The 22,168-nt window shown below is 49.2% G+C and overlaps 1 protein-coding gene across 1 annotated transcript; it reads left to right on the forward strand.

Annotated features, from left to right (window-relative positions):
• The first annotated feature begins 618 nt into the window (after nt 1–618).
• On the forward strand, nt 619–15,355 carry LOC135811350 (mucin-5AC-like). Its single transcript, XM_065324577.1, has 8 exons — nt 619–894; nt 3,620–3,708; nt 4,537–4,635; nt 5,991–6,127; nt 6,816–7,092; nt 8,275–8,381; nt 9,603–9,719; nt 12,018–15,355. The coding sequence occupies exons 1-8, from the start codon at nt 840–842 to the stop codon at nt 14,410–14,412; spliced, it is 3,276 nt and encodes a 1,091-aa protein (XP_065180649.1). The 5' UTR covers nt 619–839; the 3' UTR covers nt 14,413–15,355.
• The last annotated feature ends 6,813 nt before the right edge of the window (nt 15,356–22,168 follow it).

Raw genomic sequence — 22,168 nt, forward strand, 5'->3', positions numbered from 1 at the left:
AAGAACAAACATGATACGTACGTACTAGTACTCGTACCAGGGAGTCGTAAAATACCGGTATTTTACGACTCCCTGCTCGTACTAGTACATGTAGTAGTACTAGTAGTACTAGTAGTACTAGTAGTTGATACATAGTCGTAGATTCCGCTAGGACCCGCAGGGTCCGACGTGGAATGAAGGAGGAAGTGAAGGCGAAGAATGTGACAGTGTGTTGAAATTATTTATGGATAACTACAGAGCGATTTGATTTTGAGGCCAAACACACTGACTGTCACATTCGAAGCCGAAGCTCCGAAGTGTAATCATGGTAATCATTGATAGGAAACGTCTTGCTAGCTTGGATCATGGACTAAACGTTACGTTGGAGTGGGAGAGGGGGAGCGCTCTCAGTGATCGATGTTCTTGACTTACGTCACTTGTCATAATTATCCGCATGTAGATCTACGTAGTCTCGTACTCACGAGTCGTAGATCGACATAGTCATAGCCTTGGGTGTGAATGCTGCCATGGAAACGACGTGCGGAGCCTGCGAAATTCAAAAACCAGTTTTCTGGGTTGCAGCGCAGAGCAGCGATCCACACGTCAACTCGCTTCTTCGCCTCCAACATGCACTGGGTCAAACTACCGAGGCAAACAAAGGACTGAGGCTCGCTCTCCTCCACAAGTGGAAGGCGCGTTGAGACGGTGCTCTGCAGTTTTTGTTTTTGTTTTCCAATGGATCACTGTTCTGTTGGCTTTCCTTCTCATCAAGCCAGCCACTTCTCCTTTGTTAGCCGTTGTTTTCCTTCAAAGTAAAGTTGTCCGCTGTCCACTGTTTTCAATGTTCTGGAATACTCGTCATGATGAATACACGAAGTCGGAGACCTATTGTTTCAACGGAAACCCGTCCTGCGGGTGAGTGTTGTAGCCTGCTTTAGCCCGTGTACAAGGTTTTGTTTGTGTTGTGGTATTGAAGTCCGCTAGGGTAGCTGGAGGAGGTGGTGTAGAGGAGTTCGATTCGTAGCGCGCAGAACTGGCGTTCACTAGTGCACGGTTTGGGGATTTAGCTGCACAAAATGCCCTCACTTTATGGTTTGCTTCCCAGTCTTTCACCATGTTCACAGTTCTGGACCTTCTGGTGCAGTCTGACCTGTCTGGTGGGCAGTCGACCTACAAGTACCCGATGGTCGACAGTCCGCTGCGCACACGCGCTGCGCTGGGACGCGGTAGTCTCGTAGGTCATTTTTCGTCGTTCATCGATCTCTGCTCCGGAGCTCCGCACGCACTCTGTTGACTACGTTTCGAATTATTTTGTACTGTTGGCAGTGTTGCAGCCACGTGCTGTGCCATCCAGCTCGAATGCATGATGCGTGGCACCTCTGACTTCAAATCTCTCTCGATTTCGTTGCCCCCTGCATCTGATCTTTGAACAAAGTGGGTGTGCATACCATTTCTTTCTGTACAAAAACAAGTCACAGTTGTTGTGAATGCAACAACTGATCTCGCTGAGTGTTGTCTGTTGACTGCTGTGCCCGTAGTCTAGCGTAGATCGCTTGCCTAATCGTTCCTCTACGAATGCTGGCCTCAGTGGAGGTCCAGTCTTCTCCACGTTTCAAGTGCAAAAAATAGTAAGAGCTACATTGCACTGAGCTCAGCTGAGGACTCGGCCTAATCCTGATGAGGCAGCTGTGCGTTGGAATGTGTAGCGCCATGGCGAAGCCCAGTCGCGAGCTGCAGTTCCACGATGACTACCGTGACTCGTGAGGTGTCTGAGAGAGTGTGACTTGATAGAGCTGTACTGCTGCGCCAGCTGTGGAGGTAGTGCGGGACACCTCGCTGACTACGATCTCACTTTCTTTGGTCCATAGTATGACCGTTGGAGCCTTTGCAGCAAATTTGATCGCCATCTGTAGTAGTGTAGATCTACCTGGGAGCAGCGATGCCGAGAAAGAAATGTAGGATGTTTGCTCAGTTGAAATGGATGTTTTTTTGCTTGAGAAAAAATGTAGCATGGGGGAATGGCAAAATTTGCAAAATTTGAACTTTCTAGGCTTAGTTTAACTCGGATGGTGAGCCAATTACATTACTAGTATTAGTACTAGTATGGTGAAAAAAGGAGGACAAAATGTTACGAGTTATGACTAACTGTCCACCAACGCATATCATAACTCTTAACACTTTGTCCTCCTTTTTTCTAGGTTTAGTTCTCACGATACAGTCCTTATGCACATTGTACAGATGTACGAAGTTCTGTACTAGGGCCGTAGGTGTGTACATACCCGGTTGGGTGTTCATTGTGTGCTATACATGCGTGTTTGACCCATTTAGCCTCATAATTCGCGGCGAACAATCACTTTTCCAGCTTCTTCACTTTGGGATTGAACTAACGACTCGCTAGATCACTGTCGAAAAAGTGTTCGTATGAAATGCCTTCAGGGCCCATTTCGCTGTGGAAATAGCAATAAACACAATAGGGTCCTGCACATTCAACACCCAACCGGGTCTACGGGATTCTACGGGATTTCGTGCATCTGTACAACGTGCATAAGGCCTATTGAATCAGGGCGTGTTTCAATGGATTGATGGAACCGATGGAATCCTGATAATTCGAACCCGAAATTGCCAGTTGAAAACTTCCAATTTTTTTATTTTATTTTTCCGGATATTCTAATTATCCGAACGTGCACCCACAACACAACACCTACCGGTATACGGGAATGTTCACATTGTCACACAGAGTTGCGATATGTACGATGACACAGATCCTGTGCGCTCGGACCTTACCAGTACACTCTGCTTGCACACACTCAGCTAACCAGTACAGAGTACAGTGAGTGGGTTGGGTTTTGAAACCATTCATGAATTACCCCTCTCCCCCCCCCCCCCCCCCCCCCGGGCTATTCTCATCACCCTATTATGATGGATTGATTACGGACCGATTCCAAGGCTCACGACATGAAATCGAACAACTTGAATGCGCGAGATTCCTTTCACGAATCGATTCGTGGGAGTAAATCGAACGTACCCAGTGAAGTAACTGACGTCGAATCATGCCTTGCTAACTTCGAATTGCCGGCAGAAATGCAACACACGTTCTATGTATGCAGACTTGGTTTGACTTCTAAATTTAGACGTACCGGCATTTGCCCAGTTCGAGGTTCGAATTATCAGACATTGTTATCACGACATAATTGAAGGGACTGAAATCGGTCCTGGAAAGTCCAAATAAGGGTTATGTTCAAGCAGTACCAGGGTTCTAACCAAAGGAGGGTAGGGAGGCCAAGCCCCCCCCCCCCCCCCCCTTGTGAAAAAGTGCGTCTTGTCTGTGTGTTCTGATCTGCTGTAGCATGCCAGCTATGTGGCTATGATGTTCTCTGTGTCCTGATCTGTTGTAGCATGTCAGCTATGTGGCTATGATGTTCTCTGTGTCCTGATCTGTTGTAGCATGTCAGCTATGTGGCTATGATGTTCTCTGTGTCCTGATCTGTTGTAGCATGTCAGCTATGTGGCTATGATGTTCTCTGTGTCCTGATCTGTTGTAGCATGTCAGCTATGTGGCTATGATGTTCTCTGTGTCCTGATCTGTTGTAGCATGTCAGCTATGTGGCTATGGTGTTCTCTGTGTCCTGATCTGTTGTAGCATGTCAGCTATGTGGCTATGATGACGAGGATGTTCTGCTTTACGGCGAGATGTTCAAGGGAGCCGTTACTGTGCACCACTACTGCATGGTCAGTACGCATATGCACATACACACACACATACACACGCACACGCACACACACACACACACATGCGCACACATGCGCGCGCGTACATATACGGAGCACACACACACACGTGTACACATCCACGCGCATATACAGTCAGACCTCGCTTAACCGCACACATCTGTTTTCCACAAAAATATCCGGATAGGCGAGGTAACCGGATAACTGAACACACATACCGTATATGCATGTGGCATGTCAAAAGCAGTGGCATCGTACATACATGTAGATGGGTCCTATGCAGTACAACTAGCGTGCACAGTATGTAAAACAAGCGAGAAAAATGACAAGTGCATGCAACTGAGTGCTGTCCACATGTACCCAGCAGGTCAAGGACCTCATTTGCCTGTACAACTCCCTGATTCTAGCTTCTGCAAGGCACATGCAACCGGATACGACGAAGCTTTTTGTACACATTTCAACCAGTTTGTACACAAAATCATGCACCGGTATGCGGATCGCGAGGTCTGATTATGTTGTATGCATAACATATGCTGCACATCGGTAACCAGCGATTTTCTTCCGGATGGCGAGGGATCCGGATAAACGAGGACCAGATAAGCGAGGTCTGACTGTACGCGCGTGTGTGTGTGTGTGTGTGTGTGTGTGTGTGTGTGTGTGTGTGTGTGCATGGGCAGTACATTCTATGTGCATTCGTAGCCTTTGTTTGCTTTTGCCTGATCCGTCGAATGCTACGACACTTCAACCTCTCTGATATCCTCTTTTTGTTTGTGTGTTTGTTTGTTTGTTTGTTTGCTTGCTTGCTCGTCATGGCTCCTGGGCATGCAGCTGTCAGCGGATGGTTTACCGCAGAACGGTGGAGATGACGAGGGTTTCATGGGATTCCTGGTCAAGGACATCAAAGCCGAGCTACAGCGACCTCGGCAGGTAAGCGAACTTCAGCAGGCAGTACGGTAATTTGAACTAATTTCACATATTTTCTACAGCGACCTCGGCAGGTAAGGGGTCGTCCGCAATTATCGAAAGTTTTTTCCAATCCGTAGTAGCTTCAAATTTTTCCTCACCCACCCACCCACCCCCCCAGTCCGTAATAAAATATTATTGATGGACACACAACCGAACAATAACAGTCGTCAGCGCCAGCGCTAGACGGAAGGACTTCAAAGGAGTGCATGGAAGACGGTACTCTGGACGAAGGAGACAGTGAAACTCAAAAATAGAAAGTGTCGACTCGCCGTCGAATGCACCGAACTTTATGATCCCCGGCCCAGGAGCAGCCAAGGAAGCGCGCGCGGGGGCGCAGAAACTGCCAGAACTAGAAAATATTTGTAGTAGACAGTTCGCGCGCAGCCGCGCGTGGAAAACAGGGGCTACACGTAGACGTACACGTGGCACGCGCACGTGTCATATCGGAAGTTTTTCAATCCGTAACTGGCCTTGACCCACCCACCCACTTTCGAAGCTACTACGGATTGGAAAAAACTTTCGATAATTGCGGACGACCCCTAAGTGAACTTCAGCAGGCAGTACGGTAATTTGAACTAATTTCCCAAATTTTCGGTTGACTTTTATATTCGGTACTTTTGGTGCATCTCTTTCGTTCCTAAGATGTCAATACCAGTAGCTGTGCAAAACACTAATGTGCATCATCCAATAGGGAATTGTTTCTCTCAATACCAGTATCTGTGCAAAACACTAATGTGCAGCATCCAATAGGGAATTGTTTCTCTCAATACCAGTATCTGTGCAAAACACTAATGTGCAGCATCCAATAGGGAATTGTTTCTCTCAGTACTTCTGCTTCGGGGCTGTCGCAAACGTTTTTTGTCGTCCCTGAAACAAACATCATTCGTTTGTGGGGGGAGGGGATCCGAGCCAAAATCGCAAGTCGACCGACACTGTACATATGACATGTACATGCATGCGATTTTTTCATAGCAAGCTGCGTTCGTTTCAGAGGGAGGTGAGGGGAATGAACGATGCTCGCTTTAGGGACGACAAAAAAGCTTTTGCAACTACCGCTTCGTGATAGCAATCATCCAGTGTGGCGGACTGGCCACTCGAAATGACCAAAACAGAAACCACTGGATCGTGATTGCGATATTTGGTGGCGTTTCAAGTGTTTGCCAATGACGGGTGGGGTGAACTTGGGCGAAGGGAACATAACATGCTGTATGTGTGTGTGCGCGCGTGTGTATGTGTGTGTGTGTGTGTGTGTGTGTGTGTGTGTGTGTGAATTTGTGTCTTTGTGTGTGTGTTTGTGTGTGTATGTGTGCCTGCAGAAATGCTCCTACTGCCAACAGCCAAATGCACGCGTGCGCTGTATGTACGGCGGCCGTGTACGTCCGTGTGGCAAGTACTTCCACTACCCGTGTCTGCTGCATCGCCAGGGTATCATGCAGTTCTACGACGACTTCCGGTGAGTCGCCAACTACAGTCCAGTGTCTGCTCCAGAGCCGGGTCAGCGTCCCGGTTGGGGGGGGGGGGGGGTACTTGGACCCGTTTGGAGAAAGAACACCGGGTCACCTGTTTCCCGGTTGGGAATGCAGTAATACTAGTACATCAGGGAGCCCTAACATTTTACAACTCCCTGGTCATAGGCATGTACATGCAGTAGCTGCACTTCAACGTACCCGCCTCTGACCCGGTTGCAAGAGCTGTGCCCGGTACACGTGTACCCGTTTGGTTTGAAATCCTAGAGCAGACACTGCTACACTACGCGTATGCATGCGAGATGTGAGGTGGACCACGTGCAACGCGGGCTTTATCCACGGTCGAGCGGATAATCCCATTGCGTAATGGCGTGGTTTGCTCCATCAGCACCCTACCCAGCCACCTGGGTATGGCTGTGTAGGGTGTTGTGCAGTGCATTGCTGATACCAGCATACTCACATGCACGCTCATCTGTCTTGTCATTCTGATAAGTCCGTGCACTGTCTGTCTTTGCATTCTAATCTGTTCACGCACTCTGATCTGTTTGTGCATTCTTATTTTGTCAATGTCAATTCACATGCATCCATGCTGCATTCTCATTTTCCTGTTCATTTTGATCTGTCTGTTCACTCTGATCTGTTTGTGCACTCTGATGTCTGTCCACGACGACGCAGTACACTTTGCAGCGAGCACCGACCGACGCAAAAGCAGCTGATCGGCAAGCGCAGGCAGCGTTGGTGTCAGGAGGCGTCCCTCTGCTCGTCGTCGTCATCGCTCTCCCCATCGGCATCGCCCTCTTCTTCCATGCATGCTAGCAGTGATGTGTGCACCAGCGCGATGTCCTCTCAAGCCTGTCCGTACTGTATGGAACCAGTGGGTGATATCAACAGCTACGATGTATTACTGGGTCCCTGCTGCAAGCGTGGCATCTACCACCGCGAGTGTTTGCAGGTAGGTGTTGTGTGTATGTTGGGGGGGGGGGGGGGGGGGGGGAGAAAAGATGTGGGGGGTGTTGGGCGGTTCAATAGCCAATCGAGTCATCTTTCCAAGATTCCTTTTGAATCTCTCTCTCCCCCCTCCCCTCTCTTCGGGGGAGACTCGCATGACCAGTCATGGAAGGAGCAAGACACGTGTGTGTGTATGCGTGTGTGGTGTGTGTGTGTGTGTGTGCCAATGGCTTGTTGGAAGGCATTGAAGACGGGCTACAATGCAAGGGACGGGAGAATGGCTATACTAGGAGATCGTGAGTGAGAGGGTGTGTCAGAAAGAGACAGACGGACGGTTTGGCAAAGGCTTGATATCCATACGATGATACACCAGCACAGCTCCAGCCAGGGGATCCATACAACACACAACGGGAGCAAGCCCTCACCTGATTGATACTGATACTGTGTGTGGCCATGTGGCTATCCTCCATTGCATACTGTAAAAGCCATTCTAACGAGGCGCATATATATCGATTTCCTAAAATTGACTGGTGTACGTGAACAAAAGGTAACGATTGTGACTCGTTCTCAACGCTCAATAGAAACAGTATTGTATCGATTTCTGTATAACGATTTCTATTTTAACGACAGATTTCTCCTCGTTAACTCGTTGGCTAGTTTGTGTGTTTCTGAACATTCAAGCGATGCCAACGCGAATCCCGTGAATTATTTATTTATTTTAACTCGTTAGAGTTAGCACTTCGTTATAATTATGGCTTTTACAGTAGACTGACACACAGACAGATATCAGGTAGGGGCTAGATTCTCTAGAGGATGATGACACAGCAGCAATTTTGAAGAAGACCCGCCATATGGCCAACACGTTAACAGTTGTCAGTAACCTGTCTTGCTCCTGTTCTGTGGGTCGACTGTCTACCACTGTTGTCTCAGACAGACAGAGGGTGGGGTATTGGCATGTTTGATATTACGCTGCGTATCTGAAGGGTTGCCGTTATCAGTCTTCATTGTCTGTCTTTGCTCTCTCTCTCTCTCTCTCTCTCTCTCTCTCTCTCTCTCTCTCTCTCTCTCTCTCTCTCTCTCTCTCTCTCTCTCTCTCTCACTCTCTCTCTCTTTCTGTGTGTGTGTGTGTGTGTGTGTGTGTGTGTGTGTGTGTGTGTGTGTGTGTGTGTGTGTATGTGTGTTACAGAGCCAGGCACTGTCGGCTGGCAGATATTTCTTCCGCTGTGGAATGTGCAACAACAGTAAATCCTTCCTGGCTGAGATGATGCGCATGGGCATCAATGTACCCATCCAGTAAGTGGCTGTGTGTGTGTGTGTGTGTATGTGTGTGTGTCTCGTGGTGGCAGTCGTAGGTGACCTGAATCCTGGCGACCTCTCGTTGTGTGTGTCCCGGACGCCGTGGGGCGGCGTTCTTCTCTTCTCTCTCCGTTGCCCCTCCGGGGCCCACGTGACCCTTGTGGCAGTGGCTCGACAGGACAGGACTGATGTGTGTGTGTGTGTGTGTGTGTGTATTCTCCTAGCTCTTCTTTCATTCTCCTGGGTGGCTACCAACAGCCAGTGCACTAAAATTGGTGGCGGTCAATTCATCAGCCTTGCAAGCTGTTGAATGGTGTGATCCCAGCACAAGTTTCTATGTCTAACGTAGCTTTTTCTCTATCATCGCTTCAGCGATGGGCAGAAGTATGAGTAGGAGTGTGTGTGTGTGCGCATGTGTGTGTGTGCGTGTACGTGCGTACATGTATGTGTGTGTGCGCGTGCGTTTGTGTGTATGCATTTTTCGCGTGCGTGGGTGATGGCAATTGAGAGGTTCTGAGAAACAAAATGTCTCGGGAAGCATTGGTGTCCTCAGCCACTGAAAAACTGTTCTGCAGATAAAGTCAGACCTCACTTAACCGCACACATCCGTTTTCCGCAAAATTATCCGGATAGGCGAGGGAACCAGATAATCGAACATACGTACTGTATGTTTGCGTGACATATGCTGTAAATCGATAACCGACGATTTTCTTCCCGATAAGTGAGGTCTGACTGTATATACGATAATACACAGACGTACAGCTGATCACCGTATGTGTCTAATCCTGCTGATTCGAGTGCGCGAAACGGAGTATGGAATTTTTCTGGCGTGCCTGGCCAACTGGGAAGTTGTGGCTAGGCTTGAGGTGTTCATGGATACGGCTAATGGGGGTTTTCAGCACTTGTGTAGTTGTGGCATTAGTTGTGAGGCTTGTCCCCTACACCCCCCCACCCTCTGTATGAGTTGCTGCGGTACTCCGCGTGTTAGCAGTGGTTGCGAGTTCCACCGGGAGCAGAGGCGGCCAGCGTTTTGTTCAGGACTGCAAAACTTTACACCAAGTTGTCTTCCCTTCTGAAAGTGCACGATGTTTGGCACGAGCTTTCGTTTTGCGGAGCCCCTTAGATTGTATCATGTCTTTCCTCTGGTGGTGTCCGTGCTGGTGATGTGTGTGTGTGTGTGTGTGTACGTGTGTGTGTGTTTGTCCCTGTGCACAACAGAGATGCTGCATGGGAAACGGAGGATGGTGCGTTTGAGGATCTCCTTACTGTGTACTCGCATTGCGACGCCGACGTATGTCTGTGTGAGCAAGGGCGAGATCATTCAGCAGATTCTGGGTATGTTTAGCGTGCGTGTGTATGTGCGTGTGTGTGTGTGCGTGTGTGCGTCCGCTCATGTGTGTTTGTGGTGCTATGTGCATATTCCTGTGGAGGAAGCAGGGAGTTTCCCCACAACCAAAATTGGCTATATTTGTTCTTTCCTACTGCGTCGGCTAGTTTTGCTGTTAGCATTAAAAGTCCCCCTGGCCCCCGCCACACAACAACGCAAACTCTTGATTGTATCTTCAATACTTATATTATACCAAGAAATGACGAGGGCGCAGGAGGAGAGAGACAAACTTTGTGAAGGGACAAAAAGACAACGGGAAAGACTCCCGGGAAAAGACTCAAAGAAAACAACAAGAACAAGCAGTAATATTGCGACGACAAATCGGGACGACCAATCAGGGACTAATACGTACAGAACACATGACCAAGACCAAGACAACCAGACCACGGACGAATCACACACGAGTCTCATTCCCAGACCAAACTAGCACTGCGCATGTACAGCATTCACTTGACAGTCACTCTCACACAGACGGAAGCACATCCTCACACTCTGACAACGCGTACTCTTGCATGCACCACATACCATAAACGTCACACATCACACCATACTCGCGCGTACACCTAGACCATAATATATGACATCAGACACTGGACTCCACCAGACAAGAACCAAATACAACAACATGCGTAAATCATAGTCGTAATACAAATTCGCACCACTAGTATTGACATCGGCCCTGCTGGTGATTGTTCTTTCTGCTGATGACATCGGCAAGCAGGTGCTTCCTCTGCCCAGATGGAAGTACACGCACACACACACACACACACACACACACACACACACACACACACACACACACACACACACACACACACACACACACACACACACACACACACACTTCCTCTGGCCAGATGAAAGTTAGTTTGACTTAGCTCTGCTTACCCCTGCTATGTCTCTGATACAATATTTGCCAAAACAAAATCGGCCAATGCTGCAAGCATCGTAGTTGACACCACTGCAGCATTGATCGGATTGTTTTGGCAAGTATTGTAGCTGCGTTTTAACGCAGCAGAGGCAGTGAAACCGGTGCGGTTGGTCAGGCCATGACCAGACCAACTCTCTGCTGCAGGCTAGTGAGGTTCTTATTTCCGAGATGACGGCATCTTTGTTCTTGTTCTGTGCTTGGAACGTAAAGTACCGCCAGAGCGCGCCACCATCTCGTCCTTTCGTGGCCGCCTTGTGGAGGTGGTTTCCTGCATGTAGGTCATACGACACAGACCTTGTACACGCATTGCATGTTGTGCAGCCAATCCGTACCCAGTTTACCTTCGAGCTCCACATATAAACATGCCAAGTGTGACCTCAGTACACTAAGGTTCTCAGACCCTACAAACTTAGCAGCATTCTGCCATACGATTGTCTTCCCTTGGCTGTAGAATCAAGGTGGGGCGCTCTAGCGAGACGGGGCGCACTGGCGGTACTTTATGGTACTGTAAGACAAATCCCCGAGCTGCAGAGAGTGCCTAGACATGTTATTATAACGAGTCGCAAAGTTAACGATTATCCAAAATTCAAAGGTTAACGATCTTGCAGTATTCTGCCATATCCACACACAGCATATATGAAGCAGTACGACCTCAACGGATCTTATTATAACGAAGAAATGTCATCCGTTAAAACGTTAGATTTGCTTCCTCGTTATATATACATGTCTTACAGTACATAGCAGACTCGATGAAACTCAGAGTTACAACCAACCTGAACGTCCTCCGCTGAGTCTGCTATGTACTTTAAGACATGTATATATAACGAGGAAGCAAATCTAACGTTTTAACGGATGACATTTCTTCGTTATAATAAGATCCGTTGAGGTCGTACTGCTTCATATATGCTGTGTGTGGATATGGCAGAATACTGCAAGATCGTTAACCTTTGAATTTTGGATAATCGTTAACTTTGCGACTCGTTATAATAACATGTCTTACAGTACATTCATATGGTACAGGTAGACTGTGTGTGTGTGTGTGTGTGTGTGTGTGTGTGTGTGTGTGTGTGTGTGTGTGCGTGTGTGTGTGCTGTAGGTTACATGACAACACACACGCTGGTGTTCTTAAATCGTTGCTGCCGGCCTGGCGTACTCTTATAATTCTCCAGTGTGTACGCGCGGTTTCGACCCCTTACTTTTGCTTTGTGTGTGTGTTTGTGTGTGTGTGTGTGTGTGTGGGTGGGTGTACATGTGTGTACATGTGTGGGTGTGCATGTGTGTGTGCGTGTACGTGCATGTCTGTGTGTGTGCACAGAGCGTTTAGCATCAAGCGCTGCGACCACTGCGGCCAGGCGGCCACCCACCTGCGCTGCTCCGGTTTCAGCGCCTGTCCGGGCGAATGGCGATGTCCACTCTGTACCAGCATTCTGACAAAGGCACATGATCAACTGCTTGCTAACTCAGCCACTGACACCACTACTGACAATGCCAGCAGCAGCAGCAGCAGTACTAACAACAACAGCAGCAGCAGCGGCAATGACATCAATTGTCTTTCCAGGAGCTCGACAGCCGTGCCGCGGCATTCGAGTCCAACCGTGCACGCCAGCCCCAGCACTAGCAAGGCTGCTTCACGACGCGGCAGTCGCGGCAATCACGCCTCACCTCCGCTGCCTAGCCCGCCGACCGCATTGCTGAGTTCCTCGTCGTTGCCGTTGTCCTCGCGTAGCCGTCCCTCCTTATCGTCATCATCGTCATCTCTAGTCTCGCTTGGGCTGTCACCCGTCACCGGCGGACCCCTCATGCCGTTGTTATCGTCGGTGTCATCATCGACGTCACCACTGACGTTTAGTCTCGATGCCCTTGCTAATGCCGTCGCTGGTTTACGCTCCTGCTCCTCAATTCCCGGTACTCCCGCCATCGCCGCCGTTGACAGTGATCTGCATCATCGTCGTCGGCGTAGTGTGGCCGCTGCACTTGCCACATCCGCCGTCTCCGCCAACACACGCCATCGCACTAGTTGCGCCGCAGCAGCCAGGCGTTGCTCCCTAGCCATGACGTCATCACCACGGCAACGGAGACGGCAGTCCCGTACATCACCGGCGGCGCAGCCACCCTACAAGCTGCGGTGTGACGCCGCGCCATCGTCGTCGTCGCGAGTAGCGACTTCCTCACTTGCTGCGCCGCGGCGGCGAAGATCACAGCGGTCGTCAAGAGGCTGCCACCATCGGTTCGATCGCTCCGACCTGTATTACTCCGCCGTGTCGACGGGTCCGGTGGCGACAGCAGGGCATTGCAATGAGCAGCAGGAGCATGCTGAGCTGGACCCGCGGAATCATCATCATCGCCGACGGCGCACTCCCTATACATCCATGCCTTACAGCAACAGCAGCAGCAGCACTAGAGCAGGTAGCGCTTCGGGACCACCTAGATCCGCTCAGGCCTCACCATTACTTCCAACCGCTTACTCCTACTCCTCATCGTCGTCATCGCCAGTGCTAGATTGCCCTGCCGTGACCCCGCCGACGTCTCGGTCAAGCTCCGGCTTGACGAGTGACGCCGGTTCCGCGGGGGACTCATCCGCACAGCTACTCTCACCACCGCAGTCGTCATCGTCGTCGTCGCCGACATCGTGCCATTCTCTGCCGTCGATATCGGTGTGCGTGGACGATGCCGAGTGGGTCGAGGTGGTCGTGGACGAGTTCTGTCCGGGACAGAACGTGGTGCAGTGCTCCGAGTGGTCGCCGAACCGCACCAACAACTGCCTCGTTCAGCAGCATCCCGAGCCACCGACGTCGCTGCTGTTCGATGCCAGTATGCTGGTCGATGTGCACCTACCCACGCCACGTAACTCGTCACCGGATGAGCCACCAGTACCTTGTGACTGCTCCGGCAACCGCTTCACCTGCCATAGCACTGGCAGCAATAGTAGTAGTAATGGCAGCAGCAGCAGCAGCAGTAGCATTAGCAGTGAAGTAGACTCTAATCTAACAAGTGGCTACAACTCGGCCTGTTCGCCTTTGCTCTCACATCGCCCAGTGTCGCCAACTACCTCTAGTGTGGAGAGCAACCAGTGTGAACCGTTGCTACGGCCTCTGACACGCTATCAACAGCAGCAGCAGTCACGTCAGCAGGCAACGCATGCTGGAAATGCCGCTTCGACTACCAGTCAGCGCACCAGTGCCGGAGATGGTCGCCGCGAGGGAAAGCGGCTCTCGTCACGAGCACAGCTACAGCTTCTATCTCGCCAATCAGCAACGTTCTCCCCTGTGGCTTCGCCGCGGCAACCTCTGTCTCCTTCGCCGTTGCGCCGCTCTGCTCAGTCTACTAGGCTGCGGGTCAAGTCTTCTCGCCGTAAACCCAGTTCGCGGTCAAGGACTTCCAAGCGCCCTCCGAAGAACCGCTCACAATCACAATCATCACCATTGCCTGCGGGTGTGTCGAAACTGTCCCGCAACGGCCAGTCCGTGGCTCCGTACCGCTTTCTCCGCCGTGGCGGTCGCCACCATGACGACCGCAACCATGACGACAACAACACCGCGTGGAGTGTGCCCAGTGCACAGCCGCGGACAACACCACCGCTGACAACAGAGGAGGAGGATATCACACACCCGTCCAAGTCAGTTTCGCACGGCTACCTGCGCACCAAGAGGCGCCTGCGTGCAGTTGTCGTGCCGCGCATGCATGCCACCACCGTCACCATGGCAACGTAGTGTCGCTGGACGTTGTTACCACTGATCATGATGGCAGTTAGGACTTCAATTGAAAATTGTTTTCTAGGTATGTTCTGCTGTCAAATTCGTACTTACTGCCATGGCAACTGCTATGCAATGCTGTAAAGCCGGCTGGATGTATTCAATTGCTACTAGTGTTGCAAGTGATGTCTTTTTTTACTGCTTTCCACTTTTCAAGTTCCCGGTCTTAGTATTATAGAATTGATTGTTCCACGGCATTTTCCACTACTAACCCCCTTAGAATTTCTGCTGGTGTATGTATCATTGAAATGTTGCATGGCATAACCCACCCTATGTACACTGTCTCTCTCTCTCTCTCTCTCTCTCTCTCTCTCTCTCTCTCTCTCTCTCTCTCTCTCTCTCTCTCTCTCTCTCTCTCTCTCTCTCTCTCTCTCTCTCTCTCTCTCTCTCTCTCTCTCTCTCTCTCTCTCTCTCTCTCTCTCTCTAGTTAGTATACTGTGAGCACTTGAACTGTTGTAATAATACACTGTTCGTCTTAGCTTTTTCCAAATTTCTTTTTAAGTTTTATTTGTGGATTCACTGCGTTTAGCTGTTCCTGTTTTCTTTTTTAAATAATACTTTTTAGTGGTTTGAGCATGCTTCAAAGCCGCTCGCTGTTGCCCACACATGCACCACCGTGGCCGTCCAGTCCCCTCACGAAACACACCCTAGTCACTCACTGAAATGCTGTCTTGTTCTCGTATCAGGCCCGCGCGCAACTTTGTGATGTTCTTTGCTTTGCTTTGCTATGCTTTGCTGGCCTGTGCTTATCGTAATACGTAGGCGCTTGATCCACCGGTGCTCACCGATAGACTGCATGGCATATACGGCCTCGTAACAATCTTGACTTTCTGGAATCTTGCTGATCTTCTGGCTAGAAACACTGGCTACCGTTGAAAAGACGTTTTACTGCACGCTGTGATTCACTCCGTCGCCTGGTCTGGTGTGCTGGTGTGGTCTTGTACAGCTAGCCTGTGCTTTTCTATAGCGTCAAGTCGAGTGTGCGTGTGTGTGCGTGCAGGGCGGATCCGGGGTCCAGCGGAAACCGCTGCATTTTGCAACAAATGTACTCCTGCAAACCTTATGCATGTAGATTTAGATGATTGTATCAGCTAACGTTATTCAGTTTTGGCTCAACTAGAAGTTTGGAACTCCCCCGGCCCCTGTAGAGGTCTCTTGATCTGCCCTTGGTGTGTGTGTGTGTGTGTGTGTGTGTGTGTGTGTGTGTCCCCTCCGTGTGTGTCCCATATGGTGCAGTGGTATGTGCAGCGATTTCCAATCGATAGGTTGCGGGTTCGATTCCCGACGATTATGGTCACACACGTCTTTCTTCTCTTTCTCAGACTCTTCCTGACTTTTCTTTCATTCTCCTGGGTGGTTACCAACAGCCAGTGCATGCCGGAGTATGTGGTGTGATGTGTGTGCGGGAAAAAAAAGAAGAGACCAAAAATAGGGATTCACTGGCCAGAAAAAGCCACTTCATAGCTGTGTGGTGTAGACCAGGCTGAATAGTGGCGGTCAATTCTTCAGCCTTGCAAGCTGTTGAATGGTGCAATCCCAGCACAAGTTGCTATGGCTTCTGCTGTAGCATCGCTATCATCGCCTCCGGCGATGGGCGTCCAATGGTCCAATGGTGTCCCCTCCCCCTATATATGGGCCCTAACCTCTCTGACAGTACCTCCCATCTGGGAGCGGAGTGGCCAATTCTGGCAGCTGTCAATAGTGGTGGTGGTAGTAGTAGTATTAGTCAGGCGCGTGCGCCGGTGCCCTTCAAGGGGGATTCGGGGGCCCTCCCCGGGAAAAAATTTCAAAAAATGAAGCAAAATCCTGCATTTTGAGCGAAAAAGGGGGGTTCCGGGCACCCAGGAACCCATACGGGGCACGCGCCTGGTAGTAGTAGTAGTAGTAGTAGTGTGTGTGGGGGGGGGGGGGGCGTGTGTGTGTGCGTGTGGTGTTGTATAGAGCGACGGAAGAAGTCGCAACAACTCCATGCACTGACCGGGGGGGGGGGGGGGGGCATGATGCCATTGATGACCCCAGGCCCAGGTTGAGTGCACCTGAGCTTGCTGCATGGATACATGTACTACTACAGACTGTAGAGACACCGACCGTCCTTACAGTACCGCCCGGCAAGGCTTTTAGTTCATGTATCTGTAAGTACTGCCAGGACTGGGCGGGTGTTGTTTGCCTTTTGCAGTAGATCTACAGCACACCTTCACAAGCCTGTCATTGTCTCAAGCAAAGCTCAAAATGTTGTTACATATGTACATGTCACATGCTTATCGGCACTATGTCATCGTGATTGTGGAATAATAATAATAATAATGACTATGTACCTCTCTTTTTTCTTTCCTGACGTCAAAGCGTTTATTTAAAAAAATCTGTGACGTCAGGAAACCAGGGAGTCGTCAAATACCGGTATTTGACGACTCCCTGCATGCTGCAGGAAACAAATGCCGCGGGCCTAGCGCCTAGCGCCTGGCTCAAGCTCAGCAACAGTGAGTTGTGTGCAGACCTCCGTGACCATAGGCATAGCATGGGGAGAACGCTTGGTACTATTAGGGAGGTTCTGCTATACGTAAAACGTAGAGAAATCACGTAGAGAGCAGGTGTCTGGGTTAGAGTCTACGGCTTCGCGTGTTTTGGCTCCAGATTTCTACGCGGAGATGGGGTTCTCTACGTTGTGGCACACGCAGAGAAAATGCGTACGGATTTGCTGAGTATCGATCAACTGCATGCAGAAAACTGCCAAATATGGAAGGGGAAATTCCCAGTACACATTCCACGTGACTTCTCTACATGTGTAGGTGAAACGTAGAGCAGAACAGCATTTCTTTACGTTACGGGAACGCGAAGAAAGTTCGCGTGATTCTTTGCGTCGCGTTCCCAAAACGTAGAGCAGAACCTCCCTAGTAGAGGTTCTGCTACACGGAACTACGTACCAAACTCCGTGTCAACTGCAGTGCAGTTTGACACGGATTTTCCGTACGTTGCACCGGTTCTGCTGTACGTAGCATGCTCGAACCATGCACGAACACCCCGCCACATGTACTCTGTACGCTCACTTTTCACACGGAGTCCGGACCTTAGGCCTTGGCGGATAATGCTCGAAAAGGTGGCAGATTCTGCTTTTTTTGCACCGAAATTGGCAGAACCATACAAACCTTATGGCGGGCAATTCCTCGAATTCTGCTCCATTTCTTTATCCACATACCAAACATGCATAAAATTACCAGAAAATGTACTTAATTCTGCCAATTTTTCTGCCGGCATTATCCGCCAAGCCCTAAGTCCGGTCCGTGTGAACCGCGCTTCACACGGAAAACGGTATGAAAAAATCCGTATCAAACTAAATCCCGTACCGCGGCGAAGTTTCCATACGTACTTTGGCACGTTATACCGTGTGGCAGAACCTCACTAATGACTACATGTACGTACTAACATGTTTTTCGATTTTGACAGCATGTTACAATCGAAAAACATGTTAAGGTTAACTACCAAGCAAGGCTTCTGTATATACCATGTACGTACTAGTAGTATTGTAGCTGTATTTGTGGATGTTACATTACAATGTAATTCATATGTTACATTTACCATTTACAATCATGTACAATCATGACGTAGTTTTTGACCAATGTACATGACATCAGTGTAGAGTAGAATCGTGACGTGAGCGAGCACACCCGTGACTTGATGGTTTCCTGAATCCTGAGGCTATGTGGTGTGAGCCAGGGAGTAGTACAATACCATTGTACTACTCCCTGGTGTGAGCCACCTCCGGAGCTCCACAAACACAACCATTGACATAGGGCACATGGTGTGTTGTAGACGGTAGTATAATATTAATAATGTGATGATGATGGGCCGTTTTTGTTTTGTTTCGCAAATCCAAACGGGAACTTTCTTCCCAATACTGTAAACAAGGTAGCGAAGAGACAATTAGAGAGGTAAGGGAAGAGGTGTTATAATGTAAAATGTGTGTTTATGCACTGGAAATCGGATAGTCAGCTGGAGATCCATTGTCAAGCATGGCATTAGTATAGCTTCTGTTGCAGCAAGGAATGCAAGCTGTCAAGGGGCACAGTCAGTGACAGATTGTGCAAGGACTTAGGAAGTTAGGTACTGCTGCAGCTTTGAATTGAAGGTCTCCAGCGTTGTGCTGGAGCGAACTAACTTACTTCTCCTGGTACTGTAATCTGTTCCATTTTATCTGTAGCGCTGAAGGCAAACCTCGACTTGCGGCCAGCGTTCATTCTTGCAACTGGTGTACAGTCGATCTTATGTTATGTCAACAAAGTCAAAGAGTGGTGGTTGAAAGACTTCCTTTTTCTGTTGGCAGTGAGCATGAACCTAGCCAGGGTCCTGTGACTGTCATCACGATACACGGACCCTCTGGGACCGTCACCACGTACATGTAGATCTACATGTAACATAGCCTCATAGGGCTAGGGGATTCACACGACGTGAAAATGAACCGGAAAACACGTTTGTGTAGTTACATGTACACTGATCACAGCGGAACAGTGGAATACTTACATGTACTAGTAGTACAGTGGAACCAAGGCGGGTTATGTACTTTTTAGTCTTGGTGGAACGCGGCTCAGAGTCAAGAAGAGGTTTTTGTCCCTGGTTTGCATCTTCGACGTGCCGATACATCTGTTTCGTACTTGTCCTTGTCAACGGTGCTCAGATTAGGAGTAGAAGCCATGACTAGTCTGCAGTCTGCAGTGCAGTGCAGACTGCAGTGCAGTAGTGGCCGATCCGATCATACCCGACTACTCGCAGTACTCGGACTGTCGTAGACTGTACTTGCCGAAGGCGAAGGTGCATGATGACGTCTGCTGTCGGTTCTGGTTCTGTGTTACTCCTGTACCCGTCCGTGAATCTTTGTGCGATGCTTGTCGCGTTCGAGGTATGAATTGCGATCATACGAGTAGTCTGGCCGCGTACACATTTTCTCCTTTTGACAAGAGCAAGAGTGTGGTTTCCGACGAAATACGGGCAGTTTACCATGGTTTACTCTTTCATCCCGGATGTTTGTGATCGCATGTGTGACGCAAACAGCACACGCTTGTAACTGTCGGACGCGTCGACTGCACACATACACACTCACTTTCTTCTTATTCAGTTATTGACATAGTTACTACAAAAATGTAGTAGCAGCGATATAGTGACTAGTGTGTGACAGTGTCATTGATGATCACACCCCGCACAGGCACTGTTCTGCACGATCCACAAACTCGAAGGAAGCTGCGAATCGCTGAGAACTAACTAGATTCGGACATCATGTTATTGTATGCAACTACTGTACAATCAATCCACAGACCGATTCCACGCCATGCGGCGGCGAAAAGGGCGATGGTGAAGCCATGGGTGATCCTTACAAGCGTCATAAGTAAGTTCACAATCACATCTACACAGTAGTCTAGATCTCTGCGACTTGAAGATAGAAGCCTGGCTTGATAGCGATAACTAAGAAAGACGACGTCTTCTTGGCTGCCTGTAGACGAGTGTACACACTACACTACAGTCATGCTTTCAGTCATGTTATGTACATGTATGTCGGCAGGGCCGAAGGATCACATACTTTATGTTTTCACGGTGACACCAACTTGTGACCAAGAGTATTATTATGATTGTACTCTTGGTGTCACTGAGTGACAGGTGAACAAGGCGAGGACCGTGACACTGTATCATGTATGGGAAGTGCTCCAGTACAACCGTAGTCTAGACTCTAGTCTAGACAGGTAACTGGTTGGTACGTACATGGTAGAGTCTCGCCTCTCGGTCTTGCAACCCGCATTTGAACTGTAGCCCTGGTCAGCTCTCATCTTGAAAACTTCTGTAAATAGCGACAAGGTGGCGGAGCTGATGCTGTTTCAGGACCGATTGCGGATCGGAAATAGAAGACAACATCGTCACCAAGCGCTGCATCCTGTCATTTGGCTAGCCATGGCTGCTTCTGAGGTGGATATCTGGACTGGTATTATTACTAATATAGGGTCGCGCCTAGCGCCTGTACATAATGTAGTCTGTACATTTGCGAATTGCATGCACTATAAAAAAAAAACATTTTTGCGGTCGGGTGAAAAAAGACGGTCGGTCGGGCCCGCGGGTTACCCGAAACAACGAATTAATTCTGGATCAGGGAGTCGTAAAATACCGGTATTTTACGACTCCCTGTTCTGGATGGCCTAAAGGCTATAAAAAAATTAAATAAAAACATTCAATGTGAAAAAAAAACAAAGCAAAGAGACAACACAACGCAAGAAACCGCAATATGCTACATACATGTACATGTATAGGGGCTCCAGTCTCCCGACCTTGCGCGCGGTGTATTTTAGCACTCTCTGGTATGGATAAATTATCATATTGTATGTCTGTCTCCTTGAAGAAAGCCATTCGCACAGTCTCCTTGCTCAGAAACTTCCGTTCATCTATTCAACAATTCATAGGGTACCCTGTAAATAATAATAATAATAACAATAAAGCCCTGCCTGTATAATGTAGGCCTGATAGGTAGCATATTTGCACGGTGACCAGGTGACAGCGTGAACAAGGCTTCCCCCCTGCCCTAGTGCTAGTGGTGCCAGTAGTACTGGCCCTAGAAAGATAAAAAGTTAATGTCATGATGATGAGGGTCTTACGGCCCGGATGAGTGAAGTGACCCGAAACAACGAATTAATTCTAGGTGGCCTTATATACATAATCCTACACAGTTCCGAGGGCATGATGCTCTGATCAGGCCCGAGGTCTGTGAGTGATCTTGCCCGAGGTCGCGACGCCCAAGGGGCGTAGCCCCGAGGGCGTCGCGACCGAGGGCAAGATCACTCACATGACCGAGGGCCTGATCAGAGCGGCATGCCCGACGCAACTGTGTAGGATTGCGCTTCAGACAAGGCCCACCTCACAAACAACAAGGCCCAGTACAGTAGAGAGATTCAAACAGAAAGAAAGCCTTGACGGCAAATGAGTTGTCAGTTGATGTCACATTGTGTGCAGTGACCATCACAAACAGCTATTTGTTTCAACGGTCGGAACTTTCCAGTTTTGAGATGAAAGTATTCAAGTACAGTGAAGGCAGTAGTAACGTTAGTACCAGTAATATGACGGATTCGGAATAAACCCGTTCTTCGAGTTAGATGATTGCCAGAGTAAGGTTCAAATGCGAGTGCTGAGAAGCTGCAGCCTTAGGGCAGGTACAAAATGTACTTGTGGAGGTCTGCTTCCCTTGTGTACGTTTCGCCGCGAGAAACAGGACCAGCTGCAAGGTCGGTTGGCGTTTCTGGTCTCCCTGCAGACGTTCAAGACAGTAGTGAGTATATAATCATTTTGGAAAAGGGAGACAAATTTTTAGTCCTCGTCGTCGGAGATGTTGCCCAAGGCAAGGACTTCGAAAAATGGTAAATGCGCATGTGCGGCGCGATGCTGTGCGACTGCTGTTCTTGACCGGCTAAGCGGTCAAGATCGACTGATCTTGACTGCTTATTCTGGCCGCTCATTGGCCGTCTCCTGGCAACAAGCACGTGCCATGTCTGAACAAGAGTTCATAACCCATGAACTCTTGCCTTTATCATGAGTTTATGTCAGGTTTATGTCAGGGAGTCGTAAAATACCTGTATTTTACGACTCCCTGGTTTATGTGTGTACGTACATGTGTACGCCGCGCCGGGACGTAGATCATGGTAGATCAACGTCGATATCGCAGTCGGGGGATCGGGTTCAAATTTCAATC

The sequence above is a fragment of the Sycon ciliatum genome, chromosome 3 (genome assembly GCF_964019385.1).
Source record: "Sycon ciliatum chromosome 3, ocSycCili1.1, whole genome shotgun sequence".
Lineage (NCBI taxonomy): Eukaryota > Metazoa > Porifera > Calcarea > Leucosolenida > Sycettidae > Sycon > Sycon ciliatum.